At 41.6% G+C, this 22,276-nt stretch overlaps 2 protein-coding genes across 2 annotated transcripts in view; one reads left to right on the plus strand and one right to left on the minus strand.

Annotated features, from left to right (window-relative positions):
* The window catches only part of stard13a (StAR related lipid transfer domain containing 13a), a 58,373-nt gene extending 49,475 nt beyond the window's left edge, over positions 1 to 8,898 (minus strand). Inside the window, exons 1-4 of the mRNA XM_030792400.1 lie at positions 8,882 to 8,898; positions 7,087 to 7,911; positions 3,612 to 3,743; positions 826 to 969 (exon numbers count right to left, since the gene is read on the minus strand). Coding sequence (XP_030648260.1) covers positions 826 to 969; positions 3,612 to 3,743; positions 7,087 to 7,854 — 1,044 coding nt within the window. The 5' untranslated portion in view covers positions 7,855 to 7,911; positions 8,882 to 8,898. The remainder of the gene's footprint in view (positions 1 to 825; positions 970 to 3,611; positions 3,744 to 7,086; positions 7,912 to 8,881) is intronic.
* A 9,144-nt stretch (positions 8,899 to 18,042) lies between these two features.
* rfc3 (replication factor C (activator 1) 3) lies at positions 18,043 to 21,603 on the plus strand. The gene is made up of 9 exons (XM_030792816.1): positions 18,043 to 18,188; positions 18,460 to 18,597; positions 18,903 to 18,970; positions 19,069 to 19,166; positions 19,345 to 19,526; positions 19,676 to 19,812; positions 20,154 to 20,252; positions 20,825 to 20,894; positions 21,372 to 21,603. The coding sequence occupies exons 1-9, from the start codon at positions 18,102 to 18,104 to the stop codon at positions 21,561 to 21,563; spliced, it is 1,071 nt and encodes a 356-aa protein (XP_030648676.1). The 5' UTR covers positions 18,043 to 18,101; the 3' UTR covers positions 21,564 to 21,603.
* Positions 21,604 to 22,276: the final 673 nt, after the last annotated feature.

Here is a 22,276-nt window from a genome sequence, read left to right on the forward strand (position 1 = left end):
TCCTGTGTAAAGTCAGATGGTTTCCAGAACAGTCTCGCTCCTCTCTGGCAGCAGGAATATTCATGAATTCATACTTCAATGTCCGACCCGTTCCAACCCTAGCTCTTATCCTTCATGCTTTACCCAGTGTTGGCCCACTTGCATTAATCACAACCCCTGAAGAAAGTGAAAGTATTTCGAGAGGCCCAGGATGAGAAATTCTGGCCCTGGTACAGCACCACATTGAGGTCAGTTGGCAAGGCTGGATGTGTGTGCTGCAGTTCACAAGGGAACTTTCTTTCTTTTTTTTTTTTTTTAGTTCAAGCTGGCGAATTTGGCTGTTAATACTTTTGAATGTCAACATCCAATAAATAATTGGATACACATGCAAACCAGTGGAGGGGCTGTTTCATTCGATAAAGGTTTGATGTTGTTTTTGTTATGTCTTTTAAACGCATAAAAAAAAAAAAACCATTTATAAAAAGAGGTTGAGTAAACAACACGGATATAATTAACAGACACATTTTTTTCAAGTACTGTGGGAATCAATCAATTAAACACACTTATCAGTCCCCTTGTTTCCTTCTCTAAGAGAACAACGAGTAAGGCTTTACTGAATTTCGCTGTCTATCTGAAGATGTTTCAAAGGTCAAAAAAAGGGTTTTATTCCGTTAACATCCAGGGTCCGGCTCATGATTCCCTCTCTACCAGCGGAGAGACGGCCGACCAGGACAGGCTTAGCCGGAGGGTCAAACTTAAAATCAGGACTGAAATTTCGGCGTTAGTGTGAGAGGAGCAGGGATTCAGAGGCACGACACAACAGTCACAGAGGACATCACGTCTTACCTCGGTCCGATTCTCCCCAGTTTCCGTCCCTTCGGTTCGGCTGACACTGTTCCTCCTTCTGCATTCTGCCCTGCGTGTCCCTTCAGGTACACAATGTTCCTGATCCCGATTTCTCTGAATTGTTGTCATCTGAATGGGATTTGGCTGAAGGTGGGGGGAAAGAGGGGGGGGGGGGCGGTGTTAGGGGTGTTAAAAAACGCAGCAGTGAGCTGGAACTGAAATCGAAAGAGCATCCAAACTACAGCTTCCTGTTGCCAGGTAACACAAAGACTCTCGCCCTGACGGACCGAGCATAGGTAAAACGATCCCGCGTGAAGAAGTGAAACTAGAGCTTACATCTCATCTCTTCCCTCTTTTTCCTCTCTCTACCTATCTTTTTATGTTCCCGTCTTTTTTTTTTTTCTTTCCTTCTTCTGTCTGAATGTTTGTTTCGTCACAGAGACTCTTTCCTCTACCCACAAACGAAAAACATCCACAAACCTCTTTATTTCAATTGTCTCCTCTTCCTACATGCGCGTTCCCTTTCGTTGGTATCTCTGCGTGTGATTTCATCTTGTTGGGTTTTTTTTTTATTGTGACTTTGGTCTAACAGAGCCAACAGTGTGAAACCACGGCTGGAACATTCGCGTCACGACGCTCTGTTTATGACAGGAAAGAGCAGGCTTGTCAAAAAGGGAACTTTTGTTCTGTTCCTCGTGGCCTGAGCCTTGCGGTGGCCAGTCTCTCTTCAGAGTGATGTAAGCCATTCTTCGCTGGCCGAGTACGAGCGTGGGAGGGCTGGGTGTTAAAAACACGCTCTCTCTCTCTCTCTCTCTCTCTCTCTCTCTCTCTCTCACATCTCTGTGCCCCCCTGAGGCCCCATTCCCCTACCACTCTTATCCCGTGGACAATGCCTGTCTGTCTCCCAGAGTTCCCGGAGTTCTCCTGAGGAATGTCCAGTGAAGAGCGCGGCTGGATTGAATGTTCTTACACGACCAACCCCACTCCCCAAGGGGACACCACAACAACCCTCGGAGGGACGGCTATGTCACAGACACCAGCCGCCGTCTCTGGACATCATTAAAATACACTCTGTACACTCGACTAACGACATAATTCATATCGCAGTCGGCCTAGGAGGGTGGTCTCTGAATCCGTATCCACTTTTTGGATCGTTCTTCCAGAACGAGGTGTTGGGTTTATTCGATTTACAACTACGGCGTTCCTACTAAATATGTCAAAACTACAAACAGTATTCTTGTTCCGCAGGCTTTCAGACAGAAATTTATGTTCTCAGCTGAGTCCTTTTTCAGATAAAACAGCGACGTTTTCTGAGAGTGTTAAAACAATCATGTCAAACTGAGTATGACAGAAACAAAGTGACTCCCGTTACAACATCCCAGAGAAACAAGGCCTAATTGTCTTTCAGAGGAAAACTAATTTGATCCCGTTAGCGGATAAACTGGTGTTTTCCCTTGAGCCGACAGCAGACAGCACACACATTCACGGTGAATGTTTTTCTTCTCGAGGTCATGTTCTAAATACAACGGTGTTAACGCTGGGTATCTGGGATGACAATAGGGAAATCACAGTAAATATGACAAAGACTGCAAAGACTGCTTTTCATAGTGCAGATCTTCAATGCCATTCTAGTTTCTACAACGTTTGTAGAAAAGTTCATCGCTATTCACTGGGAAAGAATATTGCATGGGTATTCGCAATAGAATTAATTTACAAGTAATGTTTTACACCACAGAGTAGAACACTTTGCATGTACAAGTATTCCTCTCAATATAACCCATGAATAGTTTTTCTCCCCTTTTTTTTTTTTTTTTTTACATTTCCTTTGTGGTGTGATGTTTAAATACCAGATCGAGAGAAAACACATGCGGTTGTACGCAACCTTTACTCTGTTTTTTTTTTTTTTTTTTCTTAAACCATGTCCTTGTTAGAGTAAGCACTTAGCGTCCAATCACACAAGACCGACTGCACAAGTCTCAGCCCCCACCCCCAGCCGGAGAGATTCCTGTCATCCGAGAGAAAACTCGCTCAATTTTTTCTAAAAATGGATTACCCTACCGTCTTTTGGGTCGCCAAGTTGGTGCGGCATGACGCTCGGCACCCCAAGGCAGTGCCACGAGCGTGGAGCATTAACCCTGCCCGTGCAGCAGGGAAGCCAGGGTCTCAGCTGGCACCCAGATGGCAAATACCGCCAGTCACCAAAAAAAAAAAGTAAAAAGTTTTACTACGGAAAAAAAAAAAACACAACAGGTTTTCTCCATAACAATTATTTTTAATTAACGCAATCCCAGATTGATGGGGAGGGAGGTGTCTGGATCGCATGACAGGCAGCGGATTCCACAGTGTGTGTTCTAGTTCCTGACTGGTTGCAATAGTGTTTCTGGTTGAATATGGTCACGCTCATTTCCTCACCCAGGAGCAGCGCTGAAGGCATGTTAACTTTACGCTACTTAACACGGCAGACAGGAACCACTTTACATCCTTAAAACTTTCACGGTCTGTTACTCCAGCATCTACACTTAGCGTGCCATAATCATAAAAACATCCTTGTTCCATACACTTTAACTCTGTTATAGTATTAGTTAAATAGTGAGGAGATTATTGTGTGTGGAGTCTGTCGACTCCACAACAACGCATTGTCCTCACTGTATCACGGAAATGTTGTTCCCTCATCATTTCATTTGCAATATATAATTAAGCAGTTTTTGGAGAACATTCCAGAACACGTTATCATAATCATAAACACTGCTTTAAAAAAAGAGGGGGGGGGGGTTAATATGACTCACGGTATGATTAGGCTCGTAGGTGGAATGAGGAGAAGCAGAGGATACAGAGTTCAACGCTTCCTGAATTTCACGACTGAGCTGGTTCAGCATTCTCATGAGCTGGATCAGAGAGTCTCCCGACAGAGACATGACCTGGAACGGAGAGAGGGCAGGTTAGGCTGGGATGACCTGTCAGAACAGCCAAAGGCAGGCTGGACAAACATGCAAAATAGACAGGACACAGGATTGGATATGTTAAAAAACAAGGCGCTGCAAAGACATGGATTCCAAATGACACATTTAGCGATACTCTGTATTCTACACATCGTCCTTCATAGAGGATGAAAATATATATATATATATATATAAATATAAATATATATATATATATATATATATATAAAATTCATTTCATTGTCAAAGGTCCATTTATTATTAACCCACTTCCACATGTCACGGCTATAATTAAAAATCCTGCTAATAAATTATGCTGCAAGGTTTTCTGTGAGCGTAAACTGAAGTTAGCACAGACGACCATTAACTTTTAATGATCGCTAAAAGCACAAGGTTGCGTCCTTGCGTGTGTTTCTGTGTGTGTGTGTTTCTGTGTGTGTGTGTGTGTGTGTTAGACAGAGAGTGAGAGTGAGAAAGAGCGCATGTGTGGCTCTGTCTGTCTGCGTGTCAGTCGGCGAAAGCTTGTGCCATTCATAGCTGAAGACATTCCATGACTCCATGAATTTACCCCCCAACCTCCACCAGGGTAAAAATAGCTCCTCCATGTACACACACACACACACACACACACACACACACACACTGTTGAGCTGTGTTTGGGAATCTGAAAATCTAAGGTCATAAACTAGCAGGAAGTGGCTTTGGTCGCCAGGCAGAAAATGAAGGCTTTTTTTTTTTTTGCTAATTGTTGCCATTACTGAGGGAGGGAGAGCGGGAGGCTGTAAAGCTCTTCTGTTTTAAGAACTGGAAACTCCTCAAAGAGGCCCCTATACGCACCAGGCCGACGCTGGAATCACTGGGACGGACATGAGGACCAGTGGCACAAAGCCGTTTGTTCTCGTTCCTGGAAGGGCCCTGGTCTCTGGTAAACGTGTCCCCAAACGCTGAGGGTGACACCGCTGAGGCCCCCACGGAGGCCTGGACAGACCCCTCTCTCCATGCTGCATTAAAAAGCCCCTCTCGCTCTCTCTCTCTCTCCCTATCCCTCCCTACAATAATGCTATTCACAGAGGTGTCACCATCAATGCCAAAAACAGCTCTGTTTGTCACACTCAGCTCCACACCAGAGCAGCGTGATGGAACTGAAGTATATGGGAAGCATAGACAGATGGCTGGGGGGGGGGGGCATCCACCATGTCTTCAAAATATCTGTCTGCTTTATGATTTGATGTCTTCAACCACTTTCACCTCTTCCCCCCTCTGTGTAAAGTGACAAAACAGAACTACGAGGAACGTATGAAAATGTGACTGAAAATGTGACTTAGTCATGAGATAAATCAAGTTCCTTTAGTATGAGTTCACAGTGCAGGTCACAGCGGTGGCAGGAAGCAATCTCCTTTGTTATTTCAGCGAGTCAAAACAGACCCTGGATAGATATCGCAGCAGGGTAGGTCACTCATTATTGTCCAAGTCCAACAGGTTCAGACGATATTTTTACTCCTCACAGGGTTTTACACACAGCTGAGAGAGAACCACTGAAGACAACCGCCTTTGACTTTTATCACATTAAAGTTAAAGAGTTTTACTGAAATTCAGAAGACAGACATTTATAGTAACTCCTGTCCTGTCTTTATGTGTGTGTGTGTGTGTGTGTGTGTGTGTGTTAGAAATCTTAAACGCTGTCTCTGGAAAACGGTTTCCCTGTGTCAAAATACAAACACAGGTGGTTATAAACAAGAGCTTTCTTTAAAGGAACGTCAGTGTTTATGACTTTCTCTGACAGGTGTAACAGAGATAGATCACGAGCTTATTCAAATTCACAACACGACAGAGCCACAGCGTTCGCTGGGAGAGAAGCATACCATGCTCTCCAGAGGAACGACCGGAATCTCAGCGTGCCCACCAAACCAGGGGACAGAAGTGTCACATTCCAGTCTCCCCTCTTGTATCACAACAAAAATACCAGTTCATTGTTTATCGGTCATGTTAAATTTAGAACAGAAAGCTCATCTTATAAAAATACATTAATGGATATCTGAGTTTCACTTTACGCAGTTGTATTTAAAACCCTGGGGGGAGGGGGGGCATGAGATGCATGTCAAAAGACATATCGCAGATGACAGAAGAGTGTTTTAATACTGCCCCCTTGTGGTGAATTAAGGGGCTGAACCACTGAGTATCTCCCTTTCTTAAACAGGATTTTAAAACACTCCCAGAAAAAGGCTGTAACTCTATTGTAAGGCTGTAATTGTTGTCAATGGTTCTATATTAATAGGAGAATCTTTCACTCCCTGCTTTCAGACAATATTTAGCTCTGCTATTTCTTTGTGCCCAAATCATGGTAGCAGACCCCTGAACTCTTGAAAATCAATATTCTCAACATACATGTATAATATATAATGACATTCTTTTCGTGTGCATATATAAATATAGTAATATATATCATTTAAATGTAAAATCTAAATAAACCATTTATGTTTTGCTGATACTCAGCTATATCTGGACTATTGCTATGTGTTTTGTGGTATTTTAATGCACGGCACCTAAAAGCAATCAGAGGTGTTCAGTGAGACTTAGAAGATCTCACTGAGAGGCTGTGTCATTCTGTACACTGATGACAGGTTCAAGAGAAATGATTATGAGCTGGTTCCCCAGCCTACTTGTTCTAGATTTGGAAGTTGGTTCTTGATTTGGAACTTTAAGGTTTTGTAAAGGAACACTGAACTGTCAACGGGTCAAAACACGACTTTTCAGTTAGACCACGGAGCCTGCGATCCCAGTCCACTCACGCTGACTGTGTTCTCACTGGCTTTATATAAATAAATAAATATAAACACAAACAAATAAATGAAATAAAGCAAAGCCTGACTTCATCATAAAGACACATTACTTCTTCTTTAATATTAGGTAAATTACTTGCAGTAAAGCAGTCTTAATCTGTTACTGTATGAAACCTTTGTGGAAAAATAAAATAAACCAAATTTAACTGAGGCAGTCATGCAGATCCCAGTTAGTGGAAAACCAGCTTGTCATCATTGATGGTGCTATTGGATTTGTAGGTGCTTAATTGCCTAAAAGTAACTTAAAAGATATTGTTAAATTTGGCTCTAAAGGAGAGCTCAACACCAGGATGATGGTATCTGACATGTCTGAGGTCTTAAACCATCAGACTCTGTAACAAACTGACACAAAAATAAATAAATTAAAAAAAAGACAGAAAGAAAATTCAGATCATTCTAAAGGCAACTGACACCTTGAAAACATTGTACTTTTTTGCTTGTGTTTAAGTTTCAGGTTAATATCAAAAAACTCCAACACTCACCTGTCTCTCTCCTACAGACTCCCTGTCTTCCTCCGCACTGCTGTAGCTCATAGAGTCCACACCGCTCTGTCTGTCAGACAGGACCTCCTCACACCTCCTTATCTGATTCCTCCTTAATTTTGTTCTCAGTTTTATGCCACTCTGTCTCCAGCTGGCAATGGAATCCCTACATTGTGGCAAATCAGTGTACACCTTGCCTTCATCATCATCACCATCACCATCATCATCATCATCACTGTTTGCTGAAGAAGACTCTCCACCATCAGAGCTCTTACTGATGAAGGTTCTGCCAGCCGTACTGTAAAGATGATCATAGTCTGAAAATGCAATTGAGCTGGGTTTATGTTTCACAGTGTAGGGGTGGGTCCCATGGCTCTTTCCGTGGGAGTCACGCAGGCCGAACTGAGAAGCAGAAACAATCCTGGACTGTGTTTCAGATGAAAACACACCACGCTCGGTCTGACAGGAAACGGGAGGCGTGTCCGAACGTTCTCTCTGCTCATTGACAAAATTGTTCTGTTGGCAGAACACTTGGGGGTCCTTATAGCAACACATCCACGTGGTGGCTGAGAAATTGCCGAATTTACCCGAAAGCTTGAGGTTTACAGGTGTAGTGCTTAAAGTCTTAGACTTGGAGTCCTTTTGTTGGAAGGGAAGAACATCTGGCCCCTGTAAGGGTTCACGGAGGCCAGCCGTCGATCTCAGCTCTCTCCCGTGGGTCTGCCCAACTGGTAGAGTCATCACTGGGCCTTTCTGAGTGGACATCATTAGGGACAATGCCTTTCCATTCAAATTCTGTCAGTGCGAAGAAGATGATTCCATATGCTTGTTTCGCATTTGTAGGGTTGACCCATCGTTCAAAGGTGTACAAGGAGCATGTAATAGAAAATAAACCAGACAGACAAAGAAGAAACAATAAGACATCTTAGGTTATTCTGGTGTTAGACAAAAGCACAGAAAAATACTTCTTAAAAGAGGCTGAAATGATTTATGCAGTTGAATATCTGGAATTTCTCCCGCGAGAAAGCAAGCAATATCCTTATTCATGTCGTATATTTTTTTTCCCAAACTTGCGCTCCGCTGGTAACATGTAAGAATTTTCGACAGGGTCCCTTTGCCCTTGAAGTGGAAAACAACTCTAAAGACGCGAATACATGTAGCGCGGACGAAACTGACAGTTGGAATTAACGACACTTGTTTGGCGAATCGGTCCCACGCGACCCCGCTACTACATGTATAAAGTAAGTATGCTGCCCGTGATTTTAATAGGAGTTTTCAGCTATGAAGTTTAAACCAACAAAATCGATATTCGCTGTCGTTTGATTAGTTTTCCCAACATGTGTTACCCTCCTCCAGCATTTCATAGACCACCTCATTTTGACAGCTTAATCACCAGTTAGGCTTAGCGAATTGTATAGTGAACACACCAGCTTGTTGAAACGCTGGTCAAGAATATTTCGTGTTACTCACTGGTGCAAAAGAGGAAGTTTTGCTTTTGAACAACACAACTAATCCAAGTTCTGCGCAAGAGACGCTTATAACGGTATTTTAAAAAAGACTGATAAACCTGGGATTACGCCTTATGAGTTTTTGAGGTTGATTCAGATCATATGTATGCTTTTTTGCCTTGCTAACAGGCTACATAATACAACGAACAACCAAATCGTTTCAAATATGCATGTAGCTTCTGAAATTAAAAATCTAACATAGAAGAGCGAAATCTCGACAAATGTGTGTCTTTATATTGTATTGTATCCTTATTTAGAGGGGAAAGAATAAAAATTGACATGGTTACCTGTACTTACATTAGCTCCAGGATCAGCTTAAATGAACAAGTCCACAGTATCAATTACAGTGCCTGTTCCGCTCAATAACCTTAATCCTGATTGCATCACAAGGTCCTCTCCAAGGACTCCAGGTTGTCACCATTCTAGTAGAGCACCGGAGGAATGAGATTTCCAAGAGGTGGCTTCTCAAGTTGTATGTTTGGGAGAAGGGGGTGGAGAATTTTCCACAGGGAGCAAGAGACAGAATTTCAAAAGGTTTGAAAGGAAAGGGTAAGTGCATTGCAGCAGGGGAGTAAGGGTTCAGTGCAAAGCAGATCTAAGAGGGAAACCCCTGAATGTGTGTGTGTGTGTGTGTGTGTGAGAGAGAAACTCCTCATCTCTGCAGGGGATGTAGAAGGAAGTGAGGGCCTGAAGGAGGGGGGTGGGGGGTGGTGCACCTGGGACCTGAATCCCAACACCTGGCCCTCCAGGTGAAAATGTCTTTAACACAACAACGGATGAAGAAAATAGGTCATAACTGTAAATGATATTCAGATAGATAGATAGATACACAGATACATACATACATACATAGACAAGAGACGGATTAGTTCGTTATAATTAATTCACTAATTAATAAAATAATGCTATAATCATAATTGTAAATAACAGTCAGACAGACAGACAGATATAGATAGATAGATAGATAGATAGATAGATAGATAGATAGATAGATAGATAGATAGATAGATAGATAGATAGATAGATAAATAGATAGATAGATAGATAGATAGATAGATAGATAGATAGATAGATTCTATGCATTAGCTCTGTAGTGTGTTACTTCATATTTCATATTATTTTGTTTTTAAACAAGGTCAAGCTGTCATGGTTAAATCATATGGGTTTCGTTTTAACAAGGACATGGCCTTATGCATTCGCACATGTACATTCCTACTTTTGTTCAAACAGTGACAGCTCTCACAAGATAAAGACCACCTTTTACCAGAGGTGTTCTGGGGGTCAGCCATATGGGGGGGGTGGGGGGTGGGGGGGGGGTCTGACTGCTGGAGGTAAGCAGCGTCATGTGGGTGCCCTGCTCCGGCTTTCAGAAGAGTAAATATTCACTCAGTGTGACACCGCACGATTCTCGGCCACGTTACCGCATGCCTTCCCACACGTACACACTCCGTAACGCGCCCCAGGACGCATACAGACACACATACACACACACACACACACACACACACGCAGAATGACAAACAGACTCAAAACATAACACATTCCTGCAGCTGCCACACACACACACACACACATACATACAAATGCATGAGGCTGTCTCTTGGAGGTTGTTGCTATGTTATGGAGGTGAGTTTGAAAGGAATGAAGTTAAGGTCATTGTCAAAGAGAATCTCTCCACTGTCCCTGCGTTCCACAAATCAGCGCCAAGCCTTACCCAGGCCCCTCAGTTCACCCTTTCATTCATAAACAGCCAGCCCAGGTCTCCACGGCAACTGCAAGTGTTCAAAGGCAACGCAAAAGTTTGTTTCTGACAAACAGACCTGAGCTACGTGTAAAATTTTCTGTTGGTTTTGAAGTCTTTAGATTTGGGGGAGAAAAAAAAAACCTCTGAGGATCTTAGGGATCTTTAGATAAACTGATCCCACTAGAGTACATCTCCTCTCTATAATGACAAACTGTGTAATTACCTAACGTGTTGTGAAAGAGATTCTAATTTAAGTCATTTCCTCGACTCCTCTTCTAACCAGCTGAGAAAACCAATCAACACATCACTTAAAAAAAAAGTTCTTCAAGGATTTTTCCTAACAGTTTCATCTGTCCTAAATTTTCTCCACATTCTGACTAACACCCCAAAGCCTCTGGTGCTTCAGCGGACGCGCCTGTCAGTGAACGAAGCTTCTTTCTTTTTCTTTTTTTTTTACCTGACCTCCATTTCTCCACTGCTGCTCTGCAGAAAACATCAAACTCTGCACATGCCCGTCTGCTGAAAATATGAGTCCTCAGGCCACGGACTTTTTTTCCCCCCCACTTTAAAAAGCACATTCCTCAAGGAAGCATGAAGTCATGTCTTCGGTTCCTAATGTTCTCCTTCAGACCTGTGTTTCCTGTGCCGTTTCCAAATCACAGAGATGCACGCTCATGCACATATATGCATGTATATATTTTGGGACTTTTTGTTTTAAAAATAACAGCAATATTTTTGAGGGGAGAAAAAAAAATGCTTCCCAAAGTGGGGACCAGTAAATGTCCCACCAAGGTACCAATTTGTCAGATATGTATATCCTTGAGGACATTTGGTCCACACAATACCACAAGATCCTAAACCACACACAGACACACAGACACACACACACACACACACACACACACAATCATACACTCAGATTCCAATTTACCTATGCTGAATTTGATATAAGCTTTCAAAGGCTAAATTGTCAGTGCTAAAAGAGGGACTGTGCTGTCAGTTGGAGAATGGAGCCAAACTGTCCCTGAATGTCCAGGAGCAGGTGCTATCGTGTCTTATGTCTGAGGCATTTTTTGATGCTTGCATAACGCCTGACAAATAGTACAAACTGTTTCTTCAGACCACTGGCATTCCATAACACCAAGCCTTTTTTTTTTTTTTTTTTTTTTGACTGTGGAACATTCCGGCAATGCCTTTGACTTCAGCAAGTGAATGTTTCCCATCTTTAACATGCACATGCAAATATTCCAATATTAACAATCTGCCGATTCAACCTTTCTCTTTTTAGGATAGATGCAGGACTTTGTTTTATCCACCCCTAAAGTAATAACTGTCTCTGATCTTACATGAACTGAACCCTCATTTCCTAGGAACACACACAATATATATATATATATATATATATATATATATATATATATATATATATATAATGTATGGAGGGAGAGAGGGGAAGGGAGAGAGAGAGTGGCCTAAGTAACAGTAGCATGGGCAACTGATACCTCTATATATTGTTAAACTATACAGTGAAGTGTGTGTGTGTGTGTGTGTGTGTGTGTGTGAGGTGCTGTCTTCAGACCATAAGAGGTTTTACCATTGATTCCTGTGGTGACATGATATCTGTGTCAAGACTGAGATGTCGTGGTCGGTGGAGGCTGGAGAGCAGTCACACCTGCTGAGACAAGTTTACTTTGGAGTAGTTACACAGTCATAACCGTCTTCACCTTGGGTCAGCTAGAAAGTTATTTTATTGGCTGTTCTGTGTCACTATACATACACTGTTTTTCTCTCAGTTTGAAGCCTTGAATTCTCTTTTCAGATTATGTATTGTTTTTTACTCTGTTGCTTTATTCTGACTCAATACCTAAAATGACTGAAGTACAAACATGACGACTGAATGAAAATAACAAACCTTTGATCTCCCTTCAGGAAAGTCCCAAAATAAAAAAAAAGTGTTTTCATACTGTGAGGAAGTGCTGTATTATCACGCGAAATCCAATTGCTTTTGACATCCATGAACGAGTTCTGCTATCAAATCCACCCTCGTGGCAGTTAGTCTTTTTCTTTCTCCACTTGAAAGACAAAATCTTTTTTTTTCCATCCACTTATCTTCATATTCCTTATTCAAACAAACACAGATACAGAGATGGACAAAATAATAGAAACACCACATGAAAAACCACTCTGACTTTGAAGTGAAATAAATTGCAATTTATTATAGAGTATGTGTCCATCTAACATTCATACTTGTACATATGTATGAATTTCTAAAGCAACTTTGACAGTCAGATAAAAAGGAACAGCACTTTTTTTCTTCATCTGTCAAAAAGGAGCAGTGTCAAAAATCCTAACTTTACTTACCAACCAAAGAGAAACTGACTCAGGAAAGAGGGACGGTTTAAACTCACCAATGGGTATGTATGCTGTGCCAGCAGGTTCACAAAGCTGATATTTATGCCACTGAGAAAATATTTACCATGGTCACCATGGCCAATGGACCTGGTGTATTGAGAGACAGAACTGAATACCCTTTAAGCAATGGTAGAGTAATACAACTCGACGAGTTGTGTTTCACTGTCCTTTTGCTGAGTCTGCATGGGTCTGTGTTTGATAAAAGCTAATGGCTGCATTAAAACCATCTTGTCTGTTACCAGCTGTCCGATATAGGAGTTTCTCTCTTATATAGTATAATAAGCCACACCGTGAAAGTCACTCGGCCCAATTAGCAAGCTGTGTGGTAGAAGAACAACGAAGGGATATGAAGCCATTTTAGGTGACCAGGGCCAACGTACGGTGCAAACAATAGTTCCTTAAGATATTAACATTTAAGGTGTAGAGTCCACTGCACATTTTCACCACCCTCCTTGCTCACAGAACTAAAGGAACTCCCAATGGACTCTCCAAAGGTTCTTCTTAAAAGAATGGACCAGTATCCCGACAGACAGCTGAGAAGCTGTGTAACAGCATTCTAGAAAGAACTGTTCTGAGAGCAAAAAAAGTGGCCCAACTTCCCATGCATTACCGTACATTCATATGTTTGTTCTTCCACAAATTAGTTCCCCTGTGATACACTCTCAGAGTGAAGAACACACAAGAACAACCCACAGCTGTTGTAACTCGCTGAAACATGTTCTTTGTGATATAAAACAACATCTAAGATAACTAGACGAGAAAACCAGGAAGAAAGATAGAATTTTTATGGTATGTGAGCCCAGAATGTGTACACTTCGGTACAGCTGTCTCCCTCACTCCCTGTTTACCTCTCTTTTCCTCCTGTTTGCATGCGGTGGGAGAAGGGAGGTGTTTGTTTATTTTTTTGTTGTTGTTTTATCTCCCTGCAGAAAAAGAAATCAGAATCTGTTATTTGATCTTTCTGAAAAAGCAACAGAACGCCATAATCTCTGCTGTGCTCTCTCACCCACTACCATCTGACTGGAGTCTGCTCTGTCGCTACACAACATTTGCATCCTATTCATGTTTCCAGAGCTAAAATCTGATGGTTTCCAGTAGGTACACTGTATCACTGCCATCCGAGGAATGTAGCCTGACGGAGATGTGCTCCCTTAGATAGATGTGCCGGACAGAACGGAAGATAAGAATATTGTGTTTTGACAACAGACACGACAGAGTCGAGCGTGACAGTGAAAATTAAGGGGCGAAGTTCAAGGTGATGTCACTGCTCCTCAAAAAAATATAAAAGCGGTTGAACACTATGTAAAAAATAAAATAAAACAAATAAAACAAAAATGTAAAAGTGTGTGGAGCAGAATCTTAAAAGAGAATATTTCAAATACTTCCTTTTGTTGGTAAGTGTTGACTGACAGTGAGTGTTTGTTAAATTCTGTTCAGCACTTCCAAATATCAGTCACAAATTAGTTCAGGCAGAACACAAATTCATGTTTTTCCTCTGCTTCAACAAAATGCTTTGGTGCTAATATTTTGATATCACGGTATCAAATCTTTTCAACAGTCTGTGTGTCACAGTGTCTCAAATTTGTGAAAGAGACTGAAAATATTACTGAAAATGACTAATGAACACACCAGGGACCAACTATCAGCAACTACCATCTATCAGAGACCAACCCGGCAACCTCCTTTAAATTCCAAACAAGCAAAATCATCCAATCGCAGAAATTAATTTGACAGCGCTTGCAGTTCGGGAGTAGGAGGCATTTTAAGACGTGGTACCAGACAGTTTTTACAACTTTACAAATAAAAAGCACGCAAATATTAAGGCAGCCAGCCATAAAAGCACTAAACTGGCATTTTGTAAGCTCCACGTGGCTGTAACACAGAGGGAAACTGGGGCGCTTCTGCTTGGTCATCGTGGAATTTATGTTCTTTAATGTTTGTCGGGCCATGACGGGCTGAGTGGTTAATGGTAGCGCATCTTCACAGATGGTTCATTACAGCGGCAGACTGGCAGGTGGCGTATTTGACGAGGATTTCTGTTCTTTGTCACTTTTTTACGTCCTCAAAGCATTTTTTTTAAACACATTATTTTCCTCTGAAAATCAGAGTTCAGTCCCTGACTCTGTACAAAACTTGCTGTGTCTGAACAAATCCTTTACATCTGGACCTACATCTGACACAAACGCTACACCCAAACAGGTTAAACCCAAGCCCACGGCCTGCTGGCCTTTTGTCCTGTAGCGTCGGAGGAAGCTTGAGGAGCAGGACTCATCAATTCACAAACACTGCCTTCCAGAGTAAAGTCAACCATCCCAAACAGACCCAGGCTTAAGAAAAACAGCATGAATGGTGTATTCTCTATGGGCACAGCAGATGTTAGGCTCGAGATGAATCACAGCTGCTTTCGCTCCGGCTGCAAGGAAAGCGTTCACCTGCAGGCGGATTAAGTTTCTCGACTCACCCGTACCCAGGTTAAACAGGCCCTTGTCATTAGCTTGTCTGTCAAAGGAGCCATTCTCTCTGTGCCTTGAGTCAGTCACTGTTCTTATCACGACCGCCATTCCTATGACTGTTAGTGTGGTCAGTGTGTATGCTTTACAGTGCTGTTTTGTGTAAAAAATGTGAACTTCTGTGTCAAGTGGGGAGTTTTGCACAAAGCATGTCTGTCTCATTCGTCTGTTTTCCTTTCACAGGTAATTTGTCAGGTAGTCACAATTTAGCGTGCGCACCTGGGTCTCTTTGTGAAACATACTGTGTAGTCAGCTGAACTTGTAACGGAACAAAGACGCAGTTTGACCTTTCTCTACCACCCAGGAGGGAGGAGGAGTGAATCAGAGATGAGAAAACATGCCACCATCACACAGTAATCTGCAAGTACCATCGCGTGTCTCATGCGCGTGAATAGTTTTCTGTTGAGAGTCAAAATACAGATTTGAGCAACCCAGATTTATACTTCCTTGTATTGTTTATTCCTGCATTGTTTACTCATATGTACTCACTGTATGTGCACATCCTTTGATGTATACTTCATAACTGTTGAGCTGACGGTAAAGAATAAACGTTTAAACCAATCGGTTTGGAACGAGCGATGAGATGTTTGGTTTAGCAACGCTTGGAAACAAATGACAAGATGTTTCGTCTAGCAACACTAATAATGGAGCTAAGAGCCAGAGGTATGGAGTCTAACTGTGTTTAGCTATGTGACGTAAGCTAGACACATACAAACGCTTTAATAAAGGAATTTAAAACACTTGGGACACTTACCTAAAACACTTACCTTTTTTGGGAAACTAGCTGTGCGTACCATTGGGAGTGTAGGCCTATAGAACAAACAGTCCAACTGATTGGAAGTGCAAGTGGCGAGGTCAGATCACATTGCCAGGGTTTGTTTACTGGCGAGCGACACGTGGACTTGACTATGAACACAGTTTGGATACTCTCTGTACATAAAGTGGCAACAATCAAAAGTCACAGAAAATACTGGTAGTACGAAAAAGAGCTAAACTTCGCCAAAATGTGAGATTATATTAATGATACGTTCAGAGGATGTCCCAAATCCGCATCAATCCTTAAATATTCAAGGGTCAAAGCTGGACATAACACGCGTCTTTTTTTTTTTTAATTCTTTTTGAAATTGTTCATATGCTTCAAACAGGCAAAATACACTTGTTCAACAGCACGCCATTCAGTGCAGGTATATGTTTATGATTCTGACTATCAACAAGTGCCCGGGTTACAACGCAAATATTATTACTGAAAGCAATGCAAGCCATGGCAGCTTAGTGATATCAATATTATTGCCATGCCTTGACAACAGAAGCAACCATGCATGAACTACAAGCTGCAAAAACATTTAAAAAATGCGTATACTATAGTATGGCGGATACCTGTACTGTAGGCCTACGTGGTTAAAGACACACTCCTATGTGAAAACAGATTTTTTTTAATTACTCAGATTACACATTCACACTTAAAAAGGATCACAGCTCATTAAAACAAAATATTTTGGTTTTACATTGAGTATAAACACAGAAATGAGCCTGTCTCCTTAACAAGTAGGCTACGCGTTACAAGATATTTTGTGATCGGAAGACCACGCTGTCGCCTCTAATTATTCTGCAATGTGAAAATATCTAAAAGTAAGTGATTATCGCGATAACACACATCCTTATTTCAAGCATTGTGGAGACTTCGAGAATAGATCCCTAGATAAATATATACATAAACTGCGTCTATTTTATCATTTAAATTCAGATCATTTTCGGTGCTTTGCGTGTGCTATGTGGCTATTTCTGGTTTGTGAATCACCGTTTTATGTGTAAATAATCCTGTCTGCAGGATTTTGCCCTGAAGCAAGTGTCAATCGCCGCCAACACCTGGACCTACGGTAATGAACCGAAGTAAATGACTGCCTTGCCAAAGTCATTCATCATAGAAATTGCAACCTGCTATCTATGTGTGTTTTCAAGATCACTCATAAAGAAAGAAGATGTTTAGTGCCAGGACTCGGTTGAAAATTCAGAGAAGGAGATGATGCGGGGATTACGGAAATAATGAAGAAGAAGGAGAAGAAGAAGAAGAAGAAGATTAGGGACAACAGTTTTGCCGTTTACCCTGTAGCCTATTTAACGCCTCTGCAAATGTCATATTTCGTTTCACAGTTTAACGAAATCATGGTTCTGGTATTCCCAGACGATTTTGTCAGTGTTTCATCCTCTTTCACGTGAACTCAAAAAGGTGAGCAGACCGCTCCTCACGCTTTTGCTTCTCGGTGCATGATATGAACAGTCCGCAGGGCAAAGAAATGTATGTTTGTTTTGGTCAAAATGTCTGTCAGTGCCATCTAGTGACAGCAAATATTAGTGTTCTTGTGGCGTGACTCCCTAGTTGTGAACAAGTGTGTAGAATTGGGAAGTGCTCAACAAAGATTATTTCAGTGTGTCCTATAAATGTTTGCTAATATTAGAATTTTATACTAATGTTCTTGTTGTATATCAGTGTTTTCTGTATTGTATAAAATACTTATGGGTCAAATGGCATCGAAGTATTGGAGATATTGTTTTGTAAACAGTAATCCATAAAATCGCTATTTTATATATAAGCTTGTTTTGATTCAAATCAATTCTGCAAGAATGAGACTAAGAATTTTATGTAACAAATGATGAAAAACTATATAGTGCATAAGCAACGAGATAAACTGAACTACAACTCATTTTCGAAAAGGCTAGTGGTAAAGTTTGTCCCACTGCGGATCACGTACTTCATTTGTTGACAGCGCGGGTTTATGTTTCGCGGGAGTAGCTAGCACTTGACAAGGAGACTTGTGTGATAGTATCCTTTAAAACGATAAAATGAGTTTATGGGTTGACAAATACAGACCAACGACTTTAGCGAAGTTGGACTATCACAAAGAACAAGCAAATCAGCTTAAAAATCTGGTAAGAGTCTGCGAAAAAAACTCCTAACGAACTATATTAGCAGGCTGATTCGGGAGGGTTTTGTGCAGCCAAATGATGAGCTAACATATTTCTTTAGACTTTCAGCAATACCGCTTTACCCTGGTCAAGCCATTTAATACCTGCAGTATTCGGATTTAATTAATAACGCCAGTTTTAATCTCTGGATAGGTAATGTTAAATTGTAGTTGGCGTCTTTTAGAATTACTGCTCCTCATCGCTGATAGAAGTTTGGCTGTTTTTCCCATTACAGGTACAATGTGGCGACTTTCCACACTTACTGGTTTACGGTCCGTCTGGCGCGGGGAAGAAGACTCGCATTATGTGCCTGCTCCGCGAGCTGTACGGAGCGGGAGTCGAGAAACTCCGCATTGAACATCAGTCCATCACGGTACACGAGCCCCGAATTATTTCCCTCCTCATTTTGAACTTTGGTCGTGCTCATTTGAGAGGGTGAAAAGTCAATAAAATACATGAACCCCTCTTACGAAATTACAGTGCAAGCGTAGCGAGGCGTTCTGCAGACATTATTTGTTGTTGATTACGGTGTAAATTTGTTTGTCTGCAAGGTGTAAACAGTTCTTTAGATATCTGCAGTACAGCAAAGCCGTAGTGAATTTTAATCTGTACGCTTTATCTTTTGTCCGTGAGAGTTGGTTATGCACCTCACCCATTGAAAATTATCCCCTTGTGTAGGCACCCTCTAAGAAGAAAATTGAAATTAATACAATTGCCAGCAACTACCATTTGGAAGTGAATCCAAGGTAAGATGATGTGTCGCTTGTATCTACAGAAACGCAACGATCGTCACTGAATCGGTAATGAGAATTTTGCCGTCCTGTTTTCTTTGCGGTTTTTGCAGTGATGCAGGGAACAGTGATCGCGTGGTCATTCAGGAGCTGATTAAAACAGTCGCTCAGTCCCAGCAGATCCAGTCCAGCACTCAGAGGGAGTTCAAAGGTCAGATATTTCCCTTTCATTTAAGAAACACAGCCGTAGCGCATGCTCTAGCTGAATGCAATGCAGCCCAGTTAACACAACTTACGGTTTTTGATGCATACATTGATTGTTCTTGCCATTTAAGATACTAGGGTTACCTGAGCATAAGTTCACTCTGCCTATTGCTCACATTTGACAGTGGTCCTGCTGACGGAGGTGGACCGCCTCACTAAAGACGCCCAGCATGCATTGCGTCGCACGATGGAGAAGTACACGGCTACCTGTCGGCTGATCCTGTGCTGTAACTCGACCTCCAAGGTCATCTCTCCTATCCGCAGCAGGTGCCTGGCTGTGCGGGTTCCCCTGCCCAGCGTGGAGGAGGTGCGACATTTGACACAACGTTACCGACCTCTGTCACACAAGGACATTTTGATAAGGAATATCCTTGTTCTTTGTTTGTTTGTTTCAGGGACCTCTTTAAGTCTTGACTCCTCTCTTTCTCTCTCTCCTCCTTCTCCTCTTCCTTACAGGTGTGCAATGTTCTGTCGAGCGTTTGCAGGAAAGAAGGCCTCCTTCTTCCCGGAGAGCTCGCAAAGCAGATCGCAGAGAAATCCGGACGCAACTTACGTAAAGCTCTACTCATGTGTGAGGCATGTCGAGTGCAGCAGTAAGTGTGTGTGTGTGTGTGTGTGTGTGTGTGTGTGTGTGTGTGGGTGCACGTGAGAGAGGGAGAGAACTGTATGGGAATGCAGAACTCCAGCACTAATTATTCCCAACATAGGCGTTTGACTTTTTAAAATGTAATTTATTTATTTACTTATTTAGTAGTTTAAATGAAGTAGATTTTATATGCTGGCATCTGTGGCCTGTTAAACTGCTGCATTAAAAAGCTATAATATATATTGAAAAAGAGTTAATTGTACAACAAGTGACAATATATATACATTTTTTGTTTTACTTGTTTATGTAATTTTTTTTTAACCATTCTCTAAAATGTCTCTCGTGCAGGTACCCTTTCTCTGCGGATCAGGACATCCCTGAGACAGACTGGGAGGTTTACCTTAGAGAAACTGCTCATGCCATTGTCAGCCAACAGAGTCCTCAGAGGTCAGAATGTGTGTGTGTGTGTGTGTGTGTCATCAGTCAGATCAGTCAGGCCCGTGCCAAAGAGGAAATGTTCGTCCCGGCTCAGCCTGATAAAGGAAAATTACCAGTACTCCTGCTGTTAACGGTAGAACAGTTTATCATCATCATCATCGTCTTCGGAGCGTACGGCTGTGGCATCGGAACGATTCCAGTTATAGTTTACTGACTGTGTGTAGTTGAACTGAATTGGATCTCGTGCATATCTTTGTCAATAAGGATGTGTGTTTGTCACAGGCCATTTGGTCTGCAGCATTTATAAAGAAGTAAAACATTGTTTGTCATTTTGTCCTTCTCTTAAGATGATTTTCTGACAGTCATGTGAGGTATTTTTTTTTTTTTTTTTTTTTTAAACAGTGCTTTGGTTAGGAACAGCACACGACCAGCCGCATTTTCAAACGCCGATCAGTTTCTTAAAAGCCGTTTAATTATTAACTTAGATGTCAAACGGCTGGAATTTTCTTTTTTACTTTTCAAAACGTATTAGCTGGTCTGAGGACTTTTTTTTTTTTTTTTCCCCCCCTCTTCTTTTACAGACTACTGGAAGTTCGAGCAAGACTGTATGAGCTTCTGACTCACTGCATCCCTCCAGAAATCATCATCAAGGTACAGTTTATGGCTTCATTTATATCATTTCTTTCAATGTATGGGTTTACATATTTCAGTGTGTAGGTCTCCATTAGTGGCCTAGACAGTTTATGTCTTAATTCTTACATTACATGTTCTCAGTCCTTTGTTCAGGAACCCACCCCCCACCCCCTACCCTGCCCTGAATGTCTTTCTTTTGACCCTCCATCATCACAGCTGGTTAAGATAATGAAGGGCTTGATGATTGGTTGAATCAGGTGTGCTAGTGTGAGGCTGAAAAATAGTCTGACCTTTTATTCAGTAAAAACCACATTAAATGTAAAAGCACCTAACTGGTGCAAAATGGAACACGGGGGGGGATTTCGTTTCTCTGCTGATACGATGCCGTTAGCCCAGACACTGCATTAAGACGGCAGCGTCATTTGAACTGTCCTGAACTCTCTCATTCTGACTGGTCTTTATCCCAACCTATCCTAACCCTTCGTCCGTGCGCAGGGCCTGGTCACAGAATTGCTCAGTAACTGCGATGGGCATCTGAAACCCGAGGTGGCCCAGCTGGCGGCACACTATGAGCACCGTCTTCAGCTGGGCAGCAAAGCCATTTACCACCTGGAGGCCTTCGTTGCCAAGTTCATGGCCATTTACAAGAAGTTTATGGAGGACGGACTGGACGGCTTCATGTTCTGATCTGTTTGCGATCTTTGTGTGTGTGTGTGTGTGTGTGTGCTTGAAAAAAAGAAGTAGCAAGAAAAATTTGTACAATAAAGCCTTTCAAACGAAAAATCATTGACACAGAGTCTTGTTTCTAGAGATGAAGCACGCGTTTGAAAATGTGAAACAAAAGGTACGACTTAAACGTAAGAGGACTGCAATGTGGGAATATGACAAAAGTTCTCTCTCCAACGACTTTTTTTGGTCTGTGGTTAATTATGAAATTAAAGCACTGATTTCTAGAACATAATAAGGTAGGTCAAATTCTTGGCAAACCTTCAGTAAATAAGACATAATTTGTTTAGTATTGAAGGCTACAAAATGCAATTTTGGAAAACTATAGCAGATGAACTGTGTTTCTAAGGCAGTCACTTAATGCAGTTTGAATGGAAAATAGATACACATTATTTGAAGTCCCACAAAATGAACTTACCAAAATGATTTGTATTTTCAGACTTTTGTACTTTCATTCTAAACTGCCACTGTATGGTTTGAGAATGAGGGACATATGCCTGTGGTTTATGAGCGGGTTATTGAGAATGAGAGACAACACTATGATTGCAGCCTAAGAATCAGCAGACAATACAAAGAGAGTCAGTGCCACTTTAATGTGGAGGATGTTATTTTACACATACTAAACAAATCACTAAAAATGTATCCCATTCATATTCGAAGGCTGAAACATATTT

This window comes from Chanos chanos, chromosome 15, assembly GCF_902362185.1.
Source record: "Chanos chanos chromosome 15, fChaCha1.1, whole genome shotgun sequence".
Lineage (NCBI taxonomy): Eukaryota > Metazoa > Chordata > Actinopteri > Gonorynchiformes > Chanidae > Chanos > Chanos chanos.

Coding starts and splice junctions, on each gene's coding strand:
- rfc3 (XM_030792816.1), top strand. CDS start 18,102: ATGAGTTTATGGGTTGACAAATACAGACCAACGACTTTAGCGAAGTTG. Junction 18,971..19,068: donor CATTTGGAAGTGAATCCAAG/GTAAGATGATGT, acceptor CGGTTTTTGCAG/TGATGCAGGGAACAGTGATC. Junction 20,895..21,371: donor CTCCAGAAATCATCATCAAG/GTACAGTTTATG, acceptor GTCCGTGCGCAG/GGCCTGGTCACAGAATTGCT.